Source organism: Rhinolophus hipposideros (assembly GCF_964194185.1).
Source record: "Rhinolophus hipposideros genome assembly, chromosome: 15".
In the NCBI taxonomy this organism is placed as follows: Eukaryota; Metazoa; Chordata; class Mammalia; order Chiroptera; family Rhinolophidae; genus Rhinolophus; species Rhinolophus hipposideros.
Genome location: NC_138061.1, coordinates 59791267 through 59804576, shown reverse-complemented (window position 1 = coordinate 59804576; position 13310 = coordinate 59791267). Strand labels below are relative to the sequence as shown.

Genomic DNA, 13310 nt, shown 5'->3' with positions numbered 1-13310 from the left:
AGTGACAGATGAACCTGCATTTGAGACGGCTTTAAAGAAATCTGACAACAGCACAACTATCTACGGAACTGATTATCAAGATATAATACTCCACACGAGAGTAGGAGCCTGAACCAATTGAATGATAACAGGAGAGGAGAAGGAAGAGGAGGAGAATCAAAATTAGGAGATTTTGGTGATTCACTACATGTAAGAGGAGTCAAGATGACATATGTATTTCTATCTTTGGTGATATTATGAATGGTTGTGACACCAAAAGCACTGGAGAATAAAGGAGGAGAAATATGTCCAAAAAGGAGTATTTGTGAGTTTTAAATATATTGTTAGAGGTACCTGTGGCTAGACATACAGTGGAAATGTCCAGCTGGCAACTGGATTACCAAGTATGAAAAAGATTTTACATGTTATCAATGTATTTGTCATATGTGAAATCATGACAGTAAAAAGTTAAAAGAGGAGTGGACTAAAGACGTAAATCTACATTCTAAAAAAGAAAAGGATCCTACAAAGGGAATGGGAGAAAAATGCTGAAAGGTATAAGGGATTTTGGAGAGAAGTGACACAGAGACCAAGATAAACCTTTTAAGATAAAGGCCACATCAAATGTCTATAACATTAAAACCAGTAGATAAATTAATCTCATTTTCAGTATATTTCTTCAATGCTGTGATCTGTGATATATGAGAAGTAGCTATTAACCACTTTTATTTTTATTGAGTCACATATTGTTAATTCATAATTATAAAAAGAAAATTTTTTAAAATTTAAAAAGAGATTTTTAAAAAGAATCCTGTACCGGTAGTAAAACAGAGACAAATGATTGTCCAACTGATAAAAGAAATTCAAATTAAAGCCCCACAGGAATATCATTTTTAACTTAATAAGGTATCAAATGAAAAGCAAACCTGTTGATCAAGACAGCAGAGCTGAAGGTATTAATACATTTATTAGTAAATGTTTTCACTGTTGCTGCTTTATAATTTTGGTAATAGAAAAGAATTCTGAAAAATTCAGCATGACCCCCTAGCCATACCTTATTTATCGGGTCACTATCTTCGGGTTCTGGACTAGATGGCAATGAGAGCTGGATATCATGCAATGAACCACTTCCATCGTGCTGTCAGAAAGAAGAGAAGGAAAACAGGAATTAATACAATAACTGCAGACACTCAGTTCAACCTGAATTCACCCCAAACCAAATGCTAGCGTGGTCAAGAAGAAACAGGAAATAAGATTTTAGCAATCTTTTCATCTTTATGCACTTATAGAAGGAAATGTGGAAGAAGAAAAAAGAGGGCAAGAATAATTTGTGGAAATAACTAATACACTATATGATTGGTGTAAGAGTGGGTGAAGCATAAAGCCATTGAAAGTTTTAGAGTGGGAAAAGATACATGAAAATTTTCCTACAGAATTTTAAGACTATCTCAACTAAGAAAAATGTGAAATAAAAGTCAAATTAATTCTACTTTAAGTGTGGTGTTTTAGGTAAAAAGGAGTCAGAAACAGTAATATTAAGTAACTCAACAAGACTTGGCCAAAAATAATTTGGTTAAAATTATTCAAGACAAAAATAATTTGATTAAAAGTACTAGACAATTGACTATACACATTGACTATGTACATGAAGTCTGAAAACAGGCAAAACTAATTTATGGTGCTAGAAATGAGAACAGTGGTTAACTCGGGCAAGAGCTTACTGACTGGGAAGGAACATTAAGGGACCTGCTAGGTAGGATGCTGGCAGTGTTCTGTCTTGACTGCATGCATGGTGGTTACTTGGGTACACAGTTCAGGCTGTATACTCAACATTGATACACCTTAAGCAGTTTACTGGATGTATGCTACACATCAATTAAAAAAAAAAGTTGAAAAAAATTAAACTTGTGGTCCTTAAACACAATGAAGCAAATGACAGGATAAGTCCTACCCCTTGCCAAATTGGTTTAGGAGCAACCAGGTAAGAAATGGCATGTTCGGTGATTCATAGACAACCTTAAGCAAGAGGAACCAGTGAAGAAAATGCACGGGATGGTGCTGAGGGACTGAGCCCCTGACCAAGACAGTACACTGCGGTCTGGCACTTTGTTCAGATGGTACCCCGTTGCCTTGGGACACCCACTGAATCGACAACCTTCAAGGAGCAATGCCACTGCAATCCTCCTCAGACATACCTGCCCTGAAGGAAATGGACATGTCCTGCACTGAGACAAGAATGCTAAAATGGGAGACATAAGCATGTAGGTAATTTTCTTTATTTACTGCACTGTATACCTACTAAATCAGAATCTCTAGAGGGGACGCCTAGGAAAGTGTATACAGGAGAAGTTCAATAGGTCATACCGACTGACAATGAAGAGTACGCGTTTGCCAAATTTCCAGCATGAATGAAGCAACAGCCTAATGAGTAACAAATGCTCTCAAAACACTACCTCAAAAAACATTTAAAAGAAAAGAATTTTATACGACTCATGTCAATCAACAGCTTATCTCTGCTGTAAATGCCTTGACATAAAAAAACCAGGTCCAGTCCTACATACAAGTATTCATCTGAGGAAAGAGAGGCTATGAAATTTGACTTATTTCCAAACATCTGTAATATCATCCTGTCCACTGCAGAGCAGGAAGCCCAAGGAACTGGAGAGAACACAAGCCCACACCACTTTGCCCTGGGCAGGGGTGTAGTTGGACATATGCAGCAAAGAAATATAAAATGTCAGCTTGCAGCACAAAAGAACAAAAACGGGAGCCCAGGGAAACAGAAAATACCAGAGATCATGAAGTGACTCCAGGAAATTGTATGTAAATTTCTAGGTTCACCCATGAGCAACACTTGCTTGGATCTGATTCTAAATAGTATATTAAAGACTGAGAAATAAATTAAGATCACTGCCCAGGTCCCAATCTAGCTCCTGGAAGGTGCACATGCAGAACAGATCCGAAGAGTATGGCAAAGGCTTTAAAAACAGAAGTAATGTTAAGAGCACAATCCGAAGGTGGCCATTTGGAACCTGTAGCCCGAACCCACCCAGACTGTTTGCCTGCTTTAAAAAAAAAAAAAAAAATCAATATCCTCCATAGCATTTAACAAGATCAAGATCCAAAATTACTCAACATACATACAAGGAACATCTCAACTCACACAGAGAACCACAACAGACGTCAATGTGAAAGTAACACAGATGTTGGAATTAATTGGAAGATATTTTAATGAAGCTATTATAAAAATTCTCCAAAAGTAAGGGCAAACTCTTGAAGGGAATGAAAATAGAAAGTCTCAGCAAAGAAACACAATATAAAATGGAAACAAATGGAAACTTTAGAACTGAAAAGATTAAATAAGCCAAATTTCAAAGTCCACTAAATGGACTGAATACCAGCATTTGAGATGACAGAGTCAACTTGAAGGTAGATCAAGAGAAATCATCCATTTAAACAATGAAAAGGTTAAAAGACTGCCAAAAACAAACAAACAAGAGCCTGCTATGGGAGCTGTGGGACAACAATGAAAGATCTAACATTCATGTCATCGAAGTCACAGGAGAAACAGTGTGGGACACAAAAAAACATTTGGAGAAATAATGGATAAACAAACTTCAAATTTGTAGAAAGACACGTACCTTCATATTTGAGGTCAATTTAAACTAATAGAAAATAAATAGTGTCCTTTGAACATAAGGGAATTTAACTAGAACTCAGTAATAGAAGCATAATCTTCAAACAACTGGAAAGTGAACATCAAATTTCTAAATCATCTCTGGGTCTAAAGAAGCCTCAAGGTAAATAAGAAACTATTTTGAGTTGAAGGAAAATGAAGACACCACACATCAAAATTTGTGGAATAGAACTAAAGCCAGTGCTTACTGGGAAAAGCATTGTATGTGATGCTTATATTAAAACAAAGGCATCAAATCCATAACCAGAGCAAAATAAACCCAGAACAAGGAGAAAGAAGAAAATAATAAAGAGCAGAAATTAATGAAATTGAAAATCAAGAAACAGAAATCAATGAAACCAAAACCAGGTTCTTTGACAACTGCAAAGTCTCTAGCAAAACTGCCAAAGAGCAAAAGATAGAAGCCGCAAATCAGACACACATCGGGACACAGAAGACATAAACCAGGAATGAAAGCAGGGATATTATTACAGATGTCTGAAGCATTAAAAGCAAATAAGGTAGTGATACTATGAGTGACTCTAAGCACACAAATTTGAAAACTTATATGAAATGGAGAAATTACTCAAAAACCACAAACTAAACTGACCTAAAACGAAACTGACAACCTGAGTAGATCTATGATTAATAAAATGAATTCAGTTTAAACTTTCCATAACAGAAATATTGAAGGCCCGATATTTTCCTGGCAAATTCTTCCAAAATTCAATACCAGTTCTATACAATCTCTTAGAGAAAACATCAAATTCATTATAAAATTACTCAAATCAATTAATGAGGGCAGCATTAACCTGATACCAAGTATTATAGGCCAATATCCCTCAAAAGACAAAAACGTCCTTATTTAACATACACACAAAAAAAGTCCTGTGAATCAAAATTCAACAATATGTAAAAAAGAAAAAACCGGAACAAGTAAGGTTGATCCTAGGAATGTAAAGCTGCTTCAATAGTCAAAAAAAAAAAAAAATGTAATTCACATCAAGAGATAAACTATCGATGATTATACCAAGAGATACAGATAGTTTCTGACAAAATTCAACATCCATTCATGATAAAAACTCAGCAGCAAAGTATGAATAGAAGAGAACTTGCTGAACCTGACAAAAGTCCATCTAAAAAAAACCCTACAATTGACATCATATTTAACAGTGAAAGACAATGTTTTATCCCTAAAACCAGGAACAATAAGGCACTCCTATTCAATATTGTACTGTAGTTTCTATCCACTGCAATATGGCAAAGAAAATAAAAAGACAAGTAGGAAAGGAAGAAATAAAACCATCTCCAGTCAGACAATATAATTTTGGGTATAAAAAAATCCCAAAGTATCTACAGTACTACTACTAAAACTAATATATGAATTAGGAAAGTCACAGCATACAAGGTTAATATACAAAAATCCAATTTCTATGGCAAAGAACAACTGAAAATTGAAATAAAAAAAGACCACCGTTTATAATAAACCAAAACCCACCAAAAAAAAAAAACCAAGAAAAATTGAAATTAAAAATTAAATATATATATATGTACAAATCTAACAAAATATAGACAAACTCTCTATATTAAAAACAAACATAAAGAGATGCAATAAATGAGAGACGACCTAAGTAAATGGAGAGATATATTCTGCTGATGGATTGACAGACTCAATGTTGTTGAGATGTCCATCTGACATGGGAGAGCTCCCTCACTACGAAAGTTTTAAGGCTCCCTCACTATAGAAATTTTAAGTCTCCTTTTCCCTAGTTTCTTAGCTCCTTAGCCTCTGGCTTTGATTACTCTTCCAATCAGTTTCTGAATCCTAGACTAAAGATTGCTCCTGGCCTGATTCACAGAAAGTCTCTCAGATAACTACTTAACAGACTGTGACTTCCCAACATTCCCCAAGCCATATCAGACCCCCAGGCCAGTACACTTGTTGATTGTAATCACTGAAGCCTAAAGTTCTTTCCAACCCATTCTGGGCCCAGCTTCTGGACAACTGATGCCACCTGAAAGACTGGTTGAATGGCCACAGACTCTAAAATAACTAACAGATTTATTAATTAAAATCTTTTTTTCCTCATGTAGGGGTCTTGGGGACACAGAGGTTACCCCAGCAAGATTGCCAGTACCAACCAAAGAGGCCAATGCATTCTTCTGGGCGGACCTCGAAATCCCCTCCTCTCATCTGAGATCAGATAGGGTGAGAGTTCCATGAATTCCCCCATAGGTGGTGACAGCTTTATGCCACTGCCCAGCAGGAAGCGGATACATAAGAACAGACCTCCTGTCCCTCAACTTCCCATAGAGATTTTATGGGGATCACATCTCTCAAGGGAAAAACAATGCAGGCAGTTAGAGATAGGTATCGGGTCTCTGCATTACCGTCCAAAAGACCTTCTCCTCTCTGTCCAAAACTTCCCCTTTTCATTGTAAACAATTGGGTACAAAATACCCAACTAGATTAAACCGGCCACTCACACCAGCACAGTTTAAAAAGATGAGGTAATAGCCTCTTATCAATCAAGTGGCCCCACACCTGGAAAGGAACAGCCCATGCTAGAGAAAAAGGATAAAAACTCCAAGTCCTTGCTTGTGAGGGCCTTTATTTTTGACCCTGGGCCCTGGGCCCTTTGGGCCTTTGTGCCTTTTGAGCCTCTTCCTTTGTTCTAGCTTGAGCCCCTGGACCTTTTTGCCTTTGAGCCCCTTCTTTTGCTCCTAATAATCCCACCTTGGGCCCTTGGGTCCGCTCCTATTTCCTTGAAGTGTACTATCTCTTCTAATGAACTGCTTTTTCACTACTTGACCTTGGTATCTCATTCAATTCTTTGTGTGAGACGTCAAGAACCTGGACTCCACGCCAAGGGCCCACTCTCCGAAAACAAATCTCTTCTGAATTCACTACAGATCGGTGCCCTCCCAACCAAAATCCAGAAAAAATGTTTTTTGTAGAAATAAAAAAGTTGCTTATAAAATTTATATAGCAAGGCAAAACATAAATAAGTAAATAAATAAATAAATAAATAAAATAGTCAAACAATTTTGAAAAGGAAAAACAAAGTTGGAGGAGTCACAGTACTTCGTTTCAAGACTTACTATAAAGCGACAGTAATCAAGAGTGTGATATTGGTAAAAGGACAAACACTGATCAAAGGAACATAACAGAGTCCAAAATAGACCCACACATATACGCTCAAAGACGGTTTTGACAAAAGTACAAACGCAATTCAACAGAGAAAGGACAGCTTTTTCAACAAATGGTGCTAGAACATCCATATGCAATAAAGTTAACTTTGTTCATACCTCAGATCATAGACAAAAATTCTCAAAACAGATTGTAGACCTAAATGTTAAAACTATAAAACTTCTCCAAATAAACATAGAAAATCGTTGTGACCCTGGGTTGGGCAAAGATTTCTTAGATATGATACCAAAAACATTATCATAAAAAATTGGTAAGTTTGACTACAATAGCAGAACTTCTCCTTAAAAAACAATTAACAGAGGCAACACGTTAGCTCAGTTGGTTAGAGCGCGGTGCTCTTAGCAACAGGTTGCCAGTTCAATCCCCACACGGACCACTGTGAGCTGTGCCCTCCACAACTAAATTGAAACAACTACTTGACTTGGAGCTGATGGGTCCTGGAAAAACACACTTAAAATAAATAAAAGCTAAAAAAAAAAAAACACAACCGTTTAACTGAATGAAAGGAGAAGCCACGGACTGGGAGAAAATATTTGCAATAATTCAGAATGAATATTTAAAAAATGGAATTAACTTTTTTGGCTATTGTATGCAATTGTGAGTTAATGAAGTCAGTTACAAACCCTAGACCTTCACATTATCATTATTTTTGTTGTTGCTATTATTTTAAAAATAGCTGACACTTTATGAATGTTCTCTATGACTTATGCACTATGCCCAGTACGTTAATAATAAAGAATAATATCTATACAATATAAATTCATAATTTACATATCTGATAAAGGACTTCCATATAAATATATAAAGAACTATCAAAAATCAATATTAAAACAGACAGTATTTTTGTTAATGGGCAAAACAACAGATACTTAACCAAAAAAGATATACAAATGGCAAACAAGCATATGAAAAGGTTGCCGGTTGGACTTCCGCAAGGCATGGTGGGCTGCGCCTCCTGCAAATAGCAACGGCAACTGGACCTGGAGCTGAGCTGCGCCCTCCACAACTAAGATTGAAAGGACAACAACTTGACTTGGAAAAAAGTCCTGGAAGTACACACTGTTCCCCAATAAAGTCCTGTTCCCCTTCCCCAATAAAATCTTTAAAAAAAAAAAGAGAGAAACTCCAGATAAATCTCAACAATCACAAGAAAAATAAAAGTGATATAGCAATATTATTATAACAGAAGAGGCAAGGTAGAATTAAACGGTAAAATTGTTAATAAGGATAATTTAATTAGTGATCAGAGAAACAATCCATCAAGAAGATGTACGAATCATAAAAACTTACATACAGTAGTCCCCCTTATCCATGGGGGATACGTCCCAAAACCGCCAGTGGATGCCTGACCGCAGATAGTATCGAACCCTTATATACACTGTTTTTCCCTATACATATCTATCTATGATACAGTTTAATTTATGATTTAGGCCCAGTAAGAGATTAACTACAATAATTAATAATAAAATAGAACAATTATAATACTATACTGTAATAAAAATTATGTGAACATGGTCTCTGTCTTTCAAAATGTCTGGAATTTTCCATTTAATATTTTTGGAACATGGTTGACAACAGGTAACTGAATCCAAGAAAAGAGAACCCGCAGATAAAACAGCTTGAAGATACTAAAACAAAAATTGACAGCATCAAAAGGAGAAACTGAAAAATCTGTAAGTATAGCAGGAAATTAACAGTACTCTCAGAAACAGATCAAAGACAATAATTTAGTAAGGATAATTAAGATATAAACAATACAATTTAAAAGCTTAATATAATAGACATTCTGCGACCTAAAATATAGAAAAGACACGTTCTATTCAAACAAACATAGAACGGTCACAAAAATTGATCATTCTCTAAACCAAAGGATAACAAACTATAGTCCAAGGGATGAATCCAGCCATCTGGCTATTTTGATCATAGCCCATAAGCAAGGAATTGTTTTTACATTTTAAAAAGTTGCATTTTAAATGATTTTGTAGTATCGACATAAAACATCTCAAATTTGCCTCTTGCCTGAAAAGACTAAAACCATTTAGTATGTGGCCCTACTTTAAGACAAAGAAAATATCAACACATTCCAAAGAATTTAATTGATTAGAAATCAATTTAAAAAATGAAAGCCCCATAATACCAAATATTTTTGAAAATTGAAAAAACATTATTCTAAATAAAATAAATGTATAATACAGCCCAAGAGTTAATGATTTTTAAGTTATTGTTATGCCTCAAAAAATAAGAAAATAAAAAACTCCTCATTTTTTAATAGTCTAGCAGTCTAGATTTAGGGAATCAAAAAGAAAAAAGCTATTATTTCCATCAAAGCACAAGAACTTAAAGACCATGAATCTCTAACTAAATCAATTAATAAAACCATCTCTCCTCCAAATAACTCTGTGACATTAACCAGTGGTAGTCTTCTCTATTAAACCTTGACTACGATGAAGTGTCCAAACCAAAATTAGGAAACATTTGAGAAAAGATTCTTTAGCACCATAGGGGGAAACAAACCACAAAATGGAAAAAAACAAAAAACAGAAAAACCTCTTTTTAAAAAAACATTGAACAGTCATGCATGAATGTTCATGCTTCACATCAACACATACTAAGAAGCTAATAGTTACTGACCAGTGTTAGGCATTGTTCTAAGCATTTTGTATAATAAATGCGTAAATGCAAAAATAATACATAAAATTACAACACATCACTGTACAAAAAAATAAAGCAATCCATAGTTAACTAATTGTCCAAGTATTCTGGGCTGCTCTTCTGAGTGAAGTGCCTCAGCAGTTTCTATAAGTTCGGATTTTTAAATTCCAACTGCAATTAACGTTAAGTTAATTAACTCTTATGTCATAGCACTTTATTAGGTTCAAAAAGATAGATAAGGCTTCCTCTATTTTAAGAGCATTCAGGAACTACTGTAAGCAAACCATCTACCACTTTAATTTTTGACGCAGCTTCAAAGTAAACTTGTTCTACTATTGTAACTCTTCTACATATTAACTTGCTGGAAAACCCTATTAATAAACTCCATCTTACCCAGGTGGTTCTTCCATAAGTTTGCAGAAACTGGGATTTTCCTACTAGTTCCAGAGCGGCTGCAATGGACATGGATACTTAAAATGACTAACAAACAAGCAGTGTTGACTAATCTCTGCTGACAAGCATCATCAGTGATGTCAACAAAGCTGCCTTGTGTTTCAGATATGCTACAACACAATCACAAGAGGCATCCTAGGAAAGGGAGTAGTGGTAGAGGAGAAATTGAGTTTTTCATTTTATTTTCAAAGTCACTTTTTAAAAACAAAAGTATATGAATGAAAAATCCTATCACATCACACAGACTCTAGAATGTGCACTAAGAAGAATTTTTGAGTAATGCTATAATTCACCTATGGGATTTAAAACCTAATGATTCAAGCTGCATTTGAGAGCATTTAAAAAACACAAAGGCTGATTCTCAGTAAGTGCTTCAGAGAAGAGGTGATCCTAACAGACGGTTGGGACAGACATTTTTAAAACAGAAAAATCTACCACACATTCAGGACGACTAGCATTGTATATGAGTAGTCTCTATAACATCCTAAGCAAATATTATTTACAAATACTTTCTGTTTAGATTTTTAATTACTCCTAAGTATTCAATTTGTACATATTTGAATCATGATATCCTTTTCCATAGGATTCTTTCGACACTTAAAAACATTAGTTGTAAACTTCTAATTTTTCTACTTTTAATAAAAATACTCAACTTGTTTATAAAACAAGAAACTAAATAATTGCTTCTGTACTACAGATTTTTTTCTCAACATCACTTTTAAATCCTTGTGTCCAATTTTTTTTTTTAGTAGATACTTTAGCACGTACCAAGGATGCCAAAAAAATGTCAGGGGTGCCAAAACAATGTATACAAGTGGACACTTTGTTCAAGGCTACTCAAGCAGTAGTTCGCCGTAATCATAAGTGTCTGGATGCTGATGGGAACCACTTTGAGCACTTCTTGTAATTGCAGAAGTCAAACATGTATTTATTCATCATTTGCTATTGGTATATATTGAGTATTACAATTTCAATCCAATTTTCCTTTCTTAAAATGTATATGCATTTTTTTGGCACTCTTGGCACCCTCTCTATTTCTGGGTTTTCTATCATCTTCTGATCTATATTATTGGTGTCAATATTATATCATGCTCTAAAGCGTCCAACCGCCCCCCTTTTCTTTTTATCCTCAATGTACACAAAATTTAGTCTATGGTGTTAATAATTTTGGAGTCATATTGATGAATCAGCTGTTGTGATTTTTCCTGAAACTCTATTACAACCATAAATAGTGCTAGGAGAAACTATGGTTCTAATCATACACTCAGATTGTATCTTATCTTTGCCCTTTGTAACACATCATTCTTATAATTATTTAATACTTGTATGTCCTCCTAGACAATAAGGTAGCTGTCTTGGTTACTACATTAATATCCAAGGATTAAGTTAGTTTTTATAATACGCAATCTTCCTACAAAACATAAGTATTTTCTTTAAATCTTTTACATATAAAACTTTTGCAGATTTCTTTATAAAACGTCACAAATTTATTAATGATATAATGTTTAACTGATACAGTGATTATTTCCAATTTAAATCTATGATTTATTATCCTTGGAATCTTGAATATAGTACCGTATTTCCCTGAAAATAAGACCTAGCTGGACAATTACCTCTAATGCGTCTTATGGAGCAAAAATTAATATAAGACCCGGTCTTATTTTACTGTATAGTATTATTTTACTTATAGTGTTATATACTTATTTTACTGTATAGTGTATAGTAAAATAAGACTGGGTCTGATATATGATATGATATGATATGATATGATATGATATGATATGATATGATATGATATGATATACCAGGTATAATATGATCTGATATGATACCAGGTCTCATATTAATTTTTGCTCCAAAAAAATGCATTAGAGCTGACTGTCCAGCTAGGTCTTATTTTTGGGGAAACGGGTACTGCTTATCTACTAGAACAGGTTTGTTTATTTGTTTGTTTTTGGACCATGATCCACAATTAGAAATACATTTTATATTACAACCAAGTACACATATGCATATACACATATACATGAATGTGTGTGTGTGAGTGTGTGAGTGTGTGTGTATCTAAATAAGGATGGATGGATGGATGGATGGATGGATGGACAGGTAGATACAGACATCACATTAAAAACAAGCTTCACAAAAAAATGTTTGTACTTATTACATGTGATGCCCCCTGATAGCCTCTATAACATTCTACTTTATTAGGAAAACATTATAGTTACAATGGAAAAAATTTATTTCAAAACCCACTAACCAATAATAACATGCAGTTTTAAGAACAATACACTAAGTACAGGATGAGAGTTGTGTTTTCTTTCTTTTTAGCTTCACTACAACCACAATCCTTGGAACTCAACAAGTGCTTAATAAAGTATACTGAATGATATAATAGCAATAATTAAATGAATATTAAAGCACACGAAATTAGCTTTTGGGTAGCTACATAAAATTGTGAGCAATAGAAGCAATTAAAAACCTTTGACCTTCACAGTTTTATTGTTGTTGTTGCTATTATTGTTAGTAATATAAAAGCTAACATTTATTAATTGCTTTGTATGTACTGGACACTATGCTTAAGTACTTTATCTGAATTTCCTAATGCATTCTTTACAAGTCCTGAGATAGGAGCTATTACAATCTCTGTATCTTTTATAAGGAAGTTTAGGCATACAAAGTTTAACACCACACAACACACAAGTGAAAGAACTGGTCTAAATTCAACCTTTTTCACACAAGTGAAAAAGTCTAAATTCAGACTTCTAAATTTCTAACTTTTTGAAATTACATTTATTCTTATTAATTTTCAATATTAACATCTAGATATGCAGCATTACCCAATTATCCCATAGCTAAAAACAACTCAAATATCTATCAACAGGTAGACAGATAAAAATAAAATGTAGTACATATATATTTACAATGCAATGCTATTCAGCAATAAAAAGGAATGAACTTATACAATGTCAGAGGGGTAGTAGACTGGGGGGAGGGGAGTAATCACCTTGTGAGGAGAATAAATGTCTAACTATCACACTGTTTTGTACACCTGAAACTAAAAAAAAAAAAAGGAAAAACAAAAGAACTGATGATATTCAAAACACAGATGAGTATCAAAAACCATTATGGTGAGTCAAAATATCCGGAAACAAAAATGGTATATATAGAAAGATCCAATTTAGACATAATTCTATAAAAGATAAAACTTTAGTAACGGAAAGTAGACCAATGGCTGCCTGGGCCAGTTTGCGAGGGGACTTACTGCAAAGGGACATGAGACAATTTTAACAGCTATGGAAATATTCTACATCTTGATTGTGGTGGTGGTTACACAACTGT

At 34.3% G+C, this 13310-nt stretch overlaps 1 protein-coding gene across 9 annotated transcripts in view; it reads right to left on the bottom strand.

The window, feature by feature from the left end:
• CCSER2 (coiled-coil serine rich protein 2) overlaps nt 1-13310 on the bottom strand; it is a 163213-nt gene that overhangs the window by 41290 nt on the left and 108613 nt on the right. For all 9 annotated transcript variants that reach the window (XM_081075360.1, XM_081075359.1, XM_081075356.1 and 6 more), the window contains one exon: nt 1034-1117. In XM_081075360.1, the coding sequence (XP_080931486.1) occupies nt 1034-1117 (84 nt within the window). The remainder of the gene's footprint in view (nt 1-1033; nt 1118-13310) is intronic.